This window comes from Centruroides sculpturatus, unplaced genomic scaffold (assembly GCF_000671375.1).
Source record: "Centruroides sculpturatus isolate CEXI.00-Female unplaced genomic scaffold, Cexi_2.0 scaffold540, whole genome shotgun sequence".
NCBI classification, from domain to species: Eukaryota; Metazoa; Arthropoda; class Arachnida; order Scorpiones; family Buthidae; genus Centruroides; species Centruroides sculpturatus.
This window is the reverse complement of record NW_019384831.1, coordinates 106,018-118,846: the sequence shown is the minus strand read 5'-3', so window position 1 is coordinate 118,846 and position 12,829 is coordinate 106,018. Positions and strand designations below refer to the sequence as shown.

At 33.0% G+C, this 12,829-nt stretch overlaps 3 protein-coding genes across 3 annotated transcripts; 1 reads left to right on the top strand and 2 right to left on the bottom strand.

Annotated features, from left to right (window-relative positions):
- The first annotated feature begins 1,327 nt into the window (after positions 1–1,327).
- On the top strand, positions 1,328–2,333 carry LOC111630130 (nidogen-2-like). The gene is made up of 4 exons (XM_023374157.1): positions 1,328–1,580; positions 1,751–1,790; positions 1,867–2,082; positions 2,160–2,333. Exons 1-4 carry the CDS (start codon positions 1,557–1,559, stop codon positions 2,300–2,302), a joined length of 423 nt encoding a protein of 140 aa, XP_023229925.1. The 5' UTR covers positions 1,328–1,556; the 3' UTR covers positions 2,303–2,333.
- A 1,180-nt stretch (positions 2,334–3,513) lies between these two features.
- LOC111630123 lies at positions 3,514–5,687 on the bottom strand. The gene has a single exon (XM_023374149.1). The coding sequence runs from the start codon at positions 5,371–5,373 to the stop codon at positions 3,514–3,516; it is 1,860 nt and encodes a 619-aa protein (XP_023229917.1). The 5' UTR covers positions 5,374–5,687.
- Positions 5,688–7,457: 1,770 nt separating this feature from the next.
- LOC111630122 lies at positions 7,458–8,262 on the bottom strand. Its single transcript, XM_023374148.1, has 4 exons — positions 8,167–8,262; positions 7,963–8,002; positions 7,671–7,886; positions 7,458–7,600 (listed from the first exon to the last, which is right to left on the bottom strand). Exons 1-4 carry the CDS (start codon positions 8,188–8,190, stop codon positions 7,458–7,460), a joined length of 423 nt encoding a protein of 140 aa, XP_023229916.1. The 5' UTR covers positions 8,191–8,262.
- Positions 8,263–12,829: the final 4,567 nt, after the last annotated feature.

Here is a 12,829-nt window from a genome sequence, read left to right as displayed (position 1 = left end):
GTATATATAAGGACTCCTTATCTGCTTGATGTTGTTTTGAACGGAGTCGAAACGACCTCCAACTTCTTCCGATTTTGTTTTTCTTCGTCTTTCGTAAATTTCGTGTTTATTTGTTTCCATCACAGTTGAATTTATCCGAAAATCGACATTGTTCTTTTCTTCGAATGGAATTAAATTCGACGATAGGAAGAGAGATGAAAACAGATAAAACGTACACGTAACTGATCATTACGTAATTGTAGGTGTTATGTCTACTTTTTAAACGTTTATACACGTCATTCTATAAGAAATAGAGAGAGATGTTGGAGATAAAAAGTATTTTGCTATCTTGAAATAAACAAATATTTGTTTAACTAGATTAATTTATCTCTATATTCCTGAACTTGAATAAAGGTCTGAATAAATACGCTATGTTGTAGAATGAGAAGTTTCCTATATTTTCGATATTTCTAATATAGGATATATTAGATAATTGTACACCTGTGGAACCAGGTAGTGCCGAATTATCGATAATGCTAATTCCGGATGATAGTGCATTGCTCAACTTTCTGTACCAGAGCATGCTACTCTGTGTTTCCAATTTCATAACGCATTCTTATATAATTCTGAAGACGATACATTGCATGATTATTTGTGAACATCTATTCAGGAACCCTGCAAAATCGTATTGCATGTTAATGAAGATCGTCGAGAAATAAAAAAACTTCGACGATGACATGATATTAAAAACACATATACAATGTATAAATACAACAGATATTGAGCTGATGTGAAAAGTTTTAATACTGTGTCGTTGAAGTCGGATCCTCAAAAAAAAGGACTACATCAATTGTATATTGTATATGTTTTTTAATGTCATTTCGTCGGTTTTTTACAGTTGTAAACCATATGTCTCTAGTAGGAATATTAAAAAAGGATATGAACTAACCGAGAATCATTGTATTTAATATTCTTTAAATACAAGCGAATATCAATAATTCGGATCCTACCTTATTTTACTTCCTTACATTAAAAAAATCACTGTTGAACTGCTCTTTCTACACCTCAGCGTATTTAATGCCACGTGTATTTAACTTCAAGAATCTACAGATAAATCAATGAATTAAACAGATATTTGTATATTTTAAGATAGCGAAGTACTTTATCTCTAACATCTCTCTCTATTTCTTATAGAATGACGTGTATAAACGTTTAAAGTAGACATAACACCCACAATTACGTAATGATCAGTTACGTGTACTTTTTATCTGTTTTCATCTCTCTTCCTATCGCTGAATTTAATACGATTCGAAGAAAAGAACAATGTCAATTTTCGGATAAATTCAACTGTGATCGATAGAAATAAACACGAAATTTACGAAAGACGAAGAAAAACAAAATCGGAAGAGGTTGGAGGTCGTTTCGACTCCGTTCAAAACAACATCTAGCAGATAAGGAGTCCTTATATATACCCTCAAAAGAATCCAAAAGACGAGCCATTTGTACACAAGATTACTCTACAAGTGAATTTCTAATCTTCACATCAACTTCTTCATCAAGTAAAATATTCGTCCAGAATGAAAAGTCTTTTTGTAATTGTGGTGAGTTGACAATTTACTTTTTTAGTTTAATTTAAGACACAAAATGACGAAGAAATAATTCGTTTAATTTCGGATGGAGAATCTTTGGAGAAATTTCAGTACTTATTCGTTTAGAACTTCAATCAATATCTTGCGATTTGGTAAATTTATAGTTTAAATTTTATTCTCAGGTATTATCTGCGACGATCGCTGTATCGTTAGGATATTCGAGTAAGTCATTTCTTCATAGTTTATTTATACTTCCACCAGAATATTGATTAAATAACTGTGATAATTAATATTTTAGGCTGCACCAGTTCTCGACAGAATCAATTGAAAAATGGAAATTCGCCCATAATTCACCAATGCGACGAAAACGGTGATTATCTACCGCTGCAACAAACCGTTGGCGCCCCTCACTGGAAATGGTGTTTCGACAAGGACGGTGGTACTCTGATGGGTCCTTCAAAACAAATCGAAACCTGTGTTTGTCCCGTGAAGAAAGTTGCTTCTGAAGAAGCAGGTAAATCACACTTTCCTATTACCAGAATAGATTATAATTCTTGGTGTAGATATTTAATGCGTTTCGATTATCGACAGGTGAGCGTGTGCCCGAATGCGATGACAAAGGCTATTTCTCTGTGGTGCAAAAGGAAGGCGCTAACAAATGGTGCGTGGATAGGAATACAGGAGAAAAGACGTCCGAGTTTTACCCAATTGATTCAGAAATTAATTGTAATTAACTGCAATATTTTGTATAATACTGAGACGTACAGTATATTAAATAAAATTCTAATTTTTATAATTGGTTTTACAGTTATAATTAATGATTAAATAGTATCACACTTCATAACATGTTCAAATAAATCAGTTTACAGGAAAGATCAATAAAATTTTCCATTTTTCCTGATCATTTTAACATAGAATAAATGGGGGTTAAATGGTGTAACTTTTGTATAAGTTAGAAGATAGCTTCACCTATTGCTATATTTTGTTGATTGAAAGCCAGGCTTGATGTGTTTGCTGTTTACACCCAATTGCTGTAAAAATAAGTAAAAAATCAAATGTTTTTGTTTCTGACTTGCAGAACATTTTATCTACGCTTACATTTACTGTAGCCTCGAAAATCAAAGATTAGCAGACGACTTATGTTTCATCAAATCTCGAATAATGAGTCAAACCTGTAATCGGTAAAACATAACGGAGTAGACTGTGGAAGAGGGCTTGTCAATAATTAACCCTCTCCTTTTTACTATTTACTAATTAACCCACTCCTTTAAGAATGATGTTGTAAACTGGCAGAAAATTATATTATAAAGTCAACACACCTTATTACAGAGAAAGCACATTTATTCAGCTAAACAAACGTTTTCAACCCATTTCGTGGGCCATCATCAGATTAAAGACGTTCGAATCAATGGCTTTTCGAACACGTTTAAATTTAATAAAGAAAAACAAAATACAGTAATTCCCTATAATACAATATGTAAACATTTTTTATAGGTTTTATCAGGTTATCAGGTTTTATTGAGCCTGGTGGATGTGTCCTCTTACGAGTTCTTTCTGATTATATATTTTCATGTCGACGGTAAAATAATTCATGTACACTCACTCAGCATTAGTATATAAATAAAAAACACTACACCTTAATTTGCTGAGAAAAAAATTTAATCTAACGCAAACGTTTTCAGCCAAATCAGTTGGCCATCGTCAGGCTAAGAACATTCGAATATAAATAAAATAGAACAAAAATTTAAATACAAATAAAATAAAATAACGAGCGAAATATATATATAAATGTATACAGACTAATAAAATAAATAAAAATTATTGTTACAAATAACAAAAAATGTATACGAAAAAATAAGCATAGGTTAACTAAATATTAAAACGTTATATAGAAATTCAGTGAAATGCACTTTATGCGAAAAAATATTAAAATCGCCGCAATAAATTAAGATTTGTCCAATCGTTTGATAAAGTATTTCCAGGCCGAAGGCAACCCTTCAGAATCTCTAGAATTGATGCATGAATCATGCAATTTGCTTTTATATATTTCAATTTTTTCTGCGCAATTCGCCAATGTCGGTGAATGTACCGATTTAATAATTTCTGCTTCGTCCCATTTGACGATTGAGCCTTCAACTTGCGCCATTTGCGATAGTATAGTGGCACTAGATCCCTTGCTGATGTTATACTTATGCTCTTTTATTCTGACTCCTAAACTTCTATTAGTGACACCAATATAATTTTTATTGATGTCCAATTCACGATTTTCATAAGGAATCCTGTATACTCCAGCTCTTTTTTCTTTATCTACTCTGTCTTTGTCATTCCTTAATAATTTATACAGGTTAGGAGCCCTCTTGAAAATTAACTTGGATTTTTTGCGGACCGCGATTTCCTTCATGATGTCTTTTCTCTTTTTATCATACGTGAACTTTGTAATTTTGCCGAAATCGCATTTTTGAGCCTTAGTTTTGTTTACTTTGTATTTTTTTACCAATGTTATTATCATATCTCTCCTGTACCCTAGCGATCTGGCAATATTTAATACTCTATTAATTTCCTGTTGCCTATCCAACACACTACTGCAATAGAGAAAGGCCCTTTGGATAAGGGCACGGAAGGCAGCCACTTTGTACTGGTAAGGATCATTAGAGTGGGACGGAATGTACAGAGGGCTATGCGTCGGTTTTACGTATACCTTAGTGGCCAAGTGCCCTTCTTTGAACTCAACGTCAATATCCAAAAAATGTATCTGTGAAGCATTTTTTTGTTCAATCTTCAGCATGAGGCCATCATCGTTGTTATTGATCATGCTAATAAAATCATCGATTTTTTTGTCATTCTTCCAAATTACAAAGACATCGTCAACGTATCTTTTAAAGTAAACAATGTCATTTAAGAATACAGAAAGAGCGCTTTTTTCCAATCTTCTTAATACAAGCTCACACAACAGTCCCGACATGGGACTTCCCATAGGGACTCCTCTTTTTTGTCTATATTGATGGCCGTTAAAGGTGAAAAACGATTCATAACAAATAAGGTTAGCTATTTCTGTTAATTCATTATTGTAACATGCCAATTCTGGGTTCTTGCTGCGCATGAAATCTAAAAGTGCTAACCTGCATGATTCAATTTTTATAGACGGGTATAAACTCTCATAGTCCATCACAGTTCCAATTTCATTATCCATTAAAATTATATCTTGTATTTCATTAACAACCTCCTTTGGATCCTGTGCTACATGTACATTACTCTCGATGTGCGAGGTGAGAAACTTATGTAATTTCTTTTCAAGAATAAACGTTGGTCCTCTGCATCTTTCAACAATAGGTCTCATTTCTTTACCCTCTTTATGGGTCTTGGCAAAAGCAAACAACCTCGGCATACTTGGTCTGGGATTACGACAATTTTTGAGGAAAGGTAATGCTTTAGTGAGCTTAGTTTTTTCAAGTTTCTTAACCCTTCTGTCGATGCTGTCGATAATTTTTGTTTCAACTCTCTCGCATTCAGTTTTTTTAATATAATCCTCCAATGCGTTATTATACGTTTGCCTTTTCATGATAACTAAAGTTTTGCTTTTGTCAGCTCTTGTTGTAACTAAATCATTTTTTCTAAGCCAATCCCTAGTAAATTTGATGTATTTACCGGCATCACATCTTTTCTTCCAAGACGTCTGGTCTTTTATGACGGTTTTCCATCGGAGGTATTCTTTTTCTAACGAATCTGCCCAGATAGCCCCCTTTCTATTTCTTGAATTGATGTTTTCCATGAGTTTGAACTTTCCGGGACAAAGTTCGGTCCCCATTTTAGAAAATCCTTGATCTTATCCGGGATTTCTATTTGGTCCCACAAAACGTATGCTGAAGGACTGCTACTAACCATTCTTGATGTTTGTTTCTTAATGATCCATTTCATTTTACTAATATATTTATTTTTTGTGTTCTTCCGAATCGTATCTGTTAGCACAATTATACCCTTGTTAATTTCTTCCAACATTTTAGGATCTTCACTGTATATATTATCCTCTAACGTGATGAGCTCATGCAAGATACCATATTTTTTATTCTTAGCGATTCTAATTGATTTACGAAGACAAATCAAACGAAACTTGGCTTTCAAAGAATATTGTTATTTGTAACAATAATTTTTATTTATTTTATTATTCTTTATACATTTATATATATATTTCGCTCGTTATTTTATTTTATTTGTATTTAAATTTTTGTTCTATTTTATTTATATTCGAATGTTCTTAGCCAGACGATGGCCAACTGATTTGGCTGAAAACGTTTGCGTTAGATTAAATTTTTTTTCTCAAAAAATTAATGTGTAGTGTTTTTTATTGACGGTAAAATAGTTGCATCTTTATAGTTTAAACATTTATCCGTTAAGCTAGATCTGTAGATCTCACACTTCTCTGTTGTGGATGCAAGCGTTGGCGAGTGCACATTTGCAATGGCACTGGCCTCTTCCCATTTAACTATGGGTCCCTCTGTCTGTGCTATTTTTGATAACACTGTCGTATATCGGCTCTTTGCTACGTCGCACTTATGCTCTTTCATCCTTACGTTAAGATTTCTATTTGTGACTCCTATATATACTTTATCTATTCCTAATTGGTCGTTCTTGTACGGTATTGCATACACTCCTGGTTGTTCTTTTTTATTAATTTTTTCTTTGTCATTTCTTAGCAACGTATATAAGGTGGGAGCTCTTTTGTATACAATATTGGTGTTTTTGTAGTTCGCGATTTCTTTCATAACGGAGATAGACGTTTATTATATGTGAATTTTGTGATGTTACTGCTTCCATCCGGTTTTTTTTTTTTTTTTGCTTTTTCTAGAGTCATTGTATGTGGTAATTAGGCATTCTACAGATCTTGTTCCAAATCCCAACACTTTCGCCACTTCTTTAATTCTATTCAGCTCTTCTATCGTGTTAGAGCAATACAGAAACGCTCTTCTAATTAGAGTTCTAAAGGTAGAGAATTTATATGCCATTGGATTATTAGATAATCGATGGTATAGGCTATATATCGAATCATGAGTAGGCTTGATATACACATTTGTGCACAGTGACCCGTTCCGAAATTTGTGGGCCGGACCCATTGCGGGTCTGGCCGAACTTATAATGGACCTGCTATAAGAGGCCTTCTTAGTGCCCATAGGACGGAAAGAGTAAAAAAAATTTACCTGTCTTCTCAACCGTCAATGGTTCGCCTTTCTGTATCTAACAACTGCAAGGATCGCTTCTTTATTCCGGCTCTGCCTAAATTCCATCGTGATACGACAAAGTCGCGCGATGTCCTAGTATACGTATATAAGCAAAATTCACTTTTAAGTAATTTGTATACATGAACGTATACCAATGGCGTGCCGTCCTTGAAAGCGGTGGAAGCGCCGCTTCCCTTGTATTTTCTAAAATATGAAAATAATTGAACAATATATATTTATATTTGAACCTATCTTATTACAAATTTCTATACTACATGTGAAAAAGAAACGATAAGATCGTTATTGTATATTCGAATAACAGTGGCTGGAATGGACGCGTTGTATTGTCGAAACCGGTTCAGCTTCCAAGCAGNGCTAGTATTTCACAATGAATGTACGGATATTTACAAAGATTCAAAAGTTAATTTACAGAGTCGATATACTTATACGAAAGAAACCCAAACAATGAAGTTACAATTGAAAGGGTTGATATACATTTTACATCGGCTGAATTTTCGACGCTTTACTGTATTATTTTGCCAAGAATCATTTTAAACTCGTTAACCTATTTTCAGTTCTAATTAAAGTAGCGTGTAATGGATTGCGTTCTTAAAGACAATTTATAAAGTTAAAAGTTTATTTAATGTAAAGAGTAATTTCAAAAATACAAATGAAATTAATCACACTTAATTCTTGAATCAATTGGGTATAACTCGGACGTCATTTCTCCTGTATTCTTATCCACGCACCATTTGCTAGCGAATTCCTTTTGCTCCACAGAGAAATAACCTTTCTTATCGCATTCGGGTACAGGCTCACCTGTCGACAATCGAAACGTATTTACACCATGAATTATATTCTATTCTGGTAATCGGAAAGTGTAATTTACCTGCTTCTTCAGACGCAATCTTCTTTAAGGGACAAACACAGGTTTCGATTTGTCTTGAAGGACCCATCAGAACTTCTCCGTTTTTGTCGAAACACCATTTCCAATGAGGGGGATCAACATATTGTTGTAGCGGTAGATAATCGCCGTTTTCGTCGCATTGGTGAATTATGGGCGAATTTCCGTTTTTCAATTGATTCTGTCGAGAACTGGTGCAGCCTAAAATATTAATTAACACAGTTATTTAATCAATATTCTGCTGTAAGTATAAATATACTGCGAAGAAATGGCTTACTTTCATATCCTAATGATACAGCGATCGTCGCATATAATACCTGAGAATAAAATTACAAATATAAATTTACCAAATCGCAAGATATTGATTGAAATTCGAATTGAATAAGTACAGAAATTTCTCCAAAGATTCACCATCCAAAATTAAACGACTTATTCCTTCGATGTTTTGTCTTAAAATAAAGAAAGTAAATTGTCAACTCACCACAATTACAAAAAGACAATTCATTCTCGACGAATATTTTATTTGATGAAGAAGTTGATGAGAAGATTAGAAATTCACTTGTAGAGGAATCTTGTGTACAAATGGCTCGTCTTTTGGATTCTTTTCAGGGTATATATAAGGACTCCTTATCTGCTTGATGTTGTTTTGAACGGAGTCGAAACGACCTCCAACTTCTTCCGATTTTGTTTTTCTTCGTCTTTCGTAAATTTCGTGTTTATTTGTTTCCATCACAGTTGAATTTATCCGAAAATCGACATTGTTCTTTTCTTCGAATGGAATTAAATTCGACGATAGGAAGAGAGATGAAAACAGATAAAACGTACACGTAACTGATCATTACGTAATTGTAGGTGTTATGTCTACTTTTTAAACGTTTATACACGTCATTCTATAAGAAATAGAGAGAGATGTTGGAGATAAAAAGTATTTTGCTATCTTGAAATAAACAAATATTTGTTTAACTAGATTAATTTATCTCTATATTCCTGAACTTGAATAAAGGTCTGAATAAATACGCTATGTTGTAGAATGAGAAGTTTCCTATATTTTCGATATTTCTAATATAGGATATATTAGATAATTGTACACCTGTGGAACCAGGTAGTGCCGAATTATCGATAATGCTAATTCCGGATGATAGTGCATTGCTCAACTTTCTGTACCAGAGCATGCTACTCTGTGTTTCCAATTTCATAACGCATTCTTATATAATTCTGAAGACGATACATTGCATGATTATTTGTGAACATCTATTCAGGAACCCTGCAAAATCGTATTGCATGTTAATGAAGATCGTCGAGAAATAAAAAAACTTCGACGATGACATGATATTAAAAACACATATACAATGTATAAATACAACAGATATTGAGCTGATGTGAAAAGTTTTAATACTGTGTCGTTGAAGTCGGATCCTCAAAAAAAAGGACTACATCAATTGTATATTGTATATGTTTTTTAATGTCATTTCGTCGGTTTTTTACAGTTGTAAACCATATGTCTCTAGTAGGAATATTAAAAAAGGATATGAACTAACCGAGAATCATTGTATTTAATATTCTTTAAATACAAGCGAATATCAATAATTCGGATCCTACCTTATTTTACTTCCTTACATTAAAAAAATCACTGTTGAACTGCTCTTTCTACACCTCAGCGTATTTAATGCCACGTGTATTTAACTTCAAGAATCTACAGATAAATCAATGAATTAAACAGATATTTGTATATTTTAAGATAGCGAAGTACTTTATCTCTAACATCTCTCTCTATTTCTTATAGAATGACGTGTATAAACGTTTAAAGTAGACATAACACCCACAATTACGTAATGATCAGTTACGTGTACTTTTTATCTGTTTTCATCTCTCTTCCTATCGCTGAATTTAATACGATTCGAAGAAAAGAACAATGTCAATTTTCGGATAAATTCAACTGTGATCGATAGAAATAAACACGAAATTTACGAAAGACGAAGAAAAACAAAATCGGAAGAGGTTGGAGGTCGTTTCGACTCCGTTCAAAACAACATCTAGCAGATAAGGAGTCCTTATATATACCCTCAAAAGAATCCAAAAGACGAGCCATTTGTACACAAGATTACTCTACAAGTGAATTTCTAATCTTCACATCAACTTCTTCATCAAGTAAAATATTCGTCCAGAATGAAAAGTCTTTTTGTAATTGTGGTGAGTTGACAATTTACTTTTTTAGTTTAATTTAAGACACAAAATGACGAAGGGATAATTCGTTTAATTTCGGATGGAGAATCTTTGGCGAAATTTCTGTACTTATTCAATATGAATTTCAATCAATATCTTGCGATTTAGTAAATTTATATTTTAAATTTTATTCTCAGGTATTNTTATGATAGTTCTGTATAGTTGACAGGAGTTTTAAAAATAATTTATTAAAATTTTTTATATATTTATTCTGTTTTTATTCTGCTCTCCAATCTTGTATTACTTACATATTTCAATGTTAAACTAGTGATATTACGATTTAGCATGTCCCATCTATAAGGGGATGCAGGAAAAACGTGTACAATTCTTATACAATGTTAAAAAATTAACTGTTACTTTGCAGCATCATTTACAACTAAATTTAATAAATGAGAGGCTCAAGGTAGAAGAAAAGCTCTAGAATTTATATTCATTAAATTTACGATTTATGTATCTGTTTGTCATAAAAATTTGTCTTTCCACTTCTTTCCCAAGACTACAAATATTCCAGTACAAAGTAACCGGTTTCAACTTATTTCTACTAAATAAATTAATAGATTAGGGAATTAGGGACATAAATAAAACCTGCTGAAAGAGCAGGAATTTTACTTAAAAGCTTAACTAAACCAATCTCTAACCGAGTACAGTGGGAAGTGATTTCTTCGTAATATTAAATGTAATAAAGACAAATTTTTCCAGTTTAACAAGAGAGACGGAAAAGTTGTAAATTTTATACATTTCCGTGGACACCTGGTCCTAAGACGAATTAGTTAGAAAAGAAATGACGGACAACGTATTAAGTGTAACATATTTAGATTTTTACGACTGTAGTGAGAAACGTAGTGAGATGTACTAGAGATGCGACAAAAGAAGCATTTGACATTAACCGGTATCGGCACCTTCGGAATTTGGCAGCCCGCGTGCACACCTAGCAGGATCGTCTCTGATTCCATTGGTGTAGAATGCAGTTGTAGGTGCTGAAAAACGGAGCTGAAAACATTCCTGATCTTCGTAATTAATCGTATAAGTACGATTCGAAACATCCTTCTTCATTCTTAATTGATGATAGCAGACCTCATTGAACGGCCGAATGGTCGAGCTATTAAGGTATCATTATACGGATATGGGAAACCCGGGATTAAATCCAGTCGAATCGAAAAGCTCCAGGAATTATTCGGGAGATGGTTCGTCCAAATACGTCAGCTTCGCCTCCCGGTCGTCCCATTGGAGACCTGAACGAACCTATAATGTGCTCGATAAAAAAAANATAGATTATAATTCTTGGTGTAGATATTTAATGCGTTTCGATTATCGACAGGTGAGCGTGTGCCCGAATGCGATGACAAAGGCTATTTCTCTGTGGTGCAAAAGGAAGGCGCTAACAAATGGTGCGTGGATAGGAATACAGGAGAAAAGACGTCCGAGTTTTACCCAATTGATTCAGAAATTAATTGTAATTAACTGCAATATTTTGTATAATACTGAGACGTACAGTATATTAAATAAAATTCTAATTTTTATAATTGGTTTTACAGTTATAATTAATGATTAAATAGTATCACACTTCATAATATGTTCAAATAAATCAGTTTACAGGAAAGATCAATAACATTTTCCATTTTTCCTGATCATTTTAACATAGAATAAATGGGGGTTAAATGGTGTAACTTTTGTATAAGTTAGAAGATAGCTTCACCTATTGCTATATTTTGTTGATTGAAAGCCAGGCTTGATGTGTTTGCTGTTTACACCCAATTGCTGTAAAAATAAGTAAAAAATCAAATGTTTTTGTTTCTGACTTGCAGAACATTTTATCTACGCTTACATTTACTGTAGCCTCGAAAATCAAAGATTAGCAGACGACTTATGTTTCATCAAATCTCGAATAATGAGTCAAACCTGTAATCGGTAAAACATAACGGAGTAGACTGTGGAAGAGGGCTTGTCAATAATTAACCCTCTCCTTTTTACTATTTACTAATTAACCCACTCCTTTAAGAATGATGTTGTAAACTGGCAGAAAATTATATTATAAAGTCAACACACCTTATTACAGAGAAAGCACATTTATTCAGCTAAACAAACGTTTTCAACCCATTTCGTGGGCCATCATCAGATTAAAGACGTTCGAATCAATGGCTTTTCGAACACGTTTAAATTTAATAAAGAAAAACAAAATACAGTAATTCCCTATAATACAATATGTAAACATTTTTTATAGGTTTTATCAGGTTATCAGGTTTTATTGAGCCTGGTGGATGTGTCCTCTTACGAGTTCTTTCTGATTATATATTTTTATGTCGACGGTAAAATAATTCATGTACACTCACTCAGCATTAGTATATAAATAAAAAACACTACACCTTAATTTGCTGAGAAAAAAATTTAATCTAACGCAAACGTTTTCAGCCAAATCAGTTGGCCATCGTCAGGCTAAGAACATTCGAATATAAATAAAATAGAACAAAAATTTAAATACAAATAAAATAAAATAACGAGCGAAATATATATATAAATGTATACAGACTAATAAAATAAATAAAAATTATTGTTACAAATAACAAAAAATGTATACGAAAAAATAAGCATAGGTTAACTAAATATTAAAACGTTATATAGAAATTCAGTGAAATGCACTTTATGCGAAAAAATATTAAAATCGCCGCAATAAATTAAGATTTGTCCAATCGTTTGATAAAGTATTTCCAGGCCGAAGGCAACCCTTCAGAATCTCTAGAATTGATGCATGAATCATGCAATTTGCTTTTATATATTTCAATTTTTTCTGCGCAATTCGCCAATGTCGGTGAATGTACCGATTTAATAATTTCTGCTTCGTCCCATTTGACGATTGAGCCTTCAACTTGCGCCATTTGCGATAGTATAGTGGCACTAGATCCCTTGCTGATGTTATACTTATG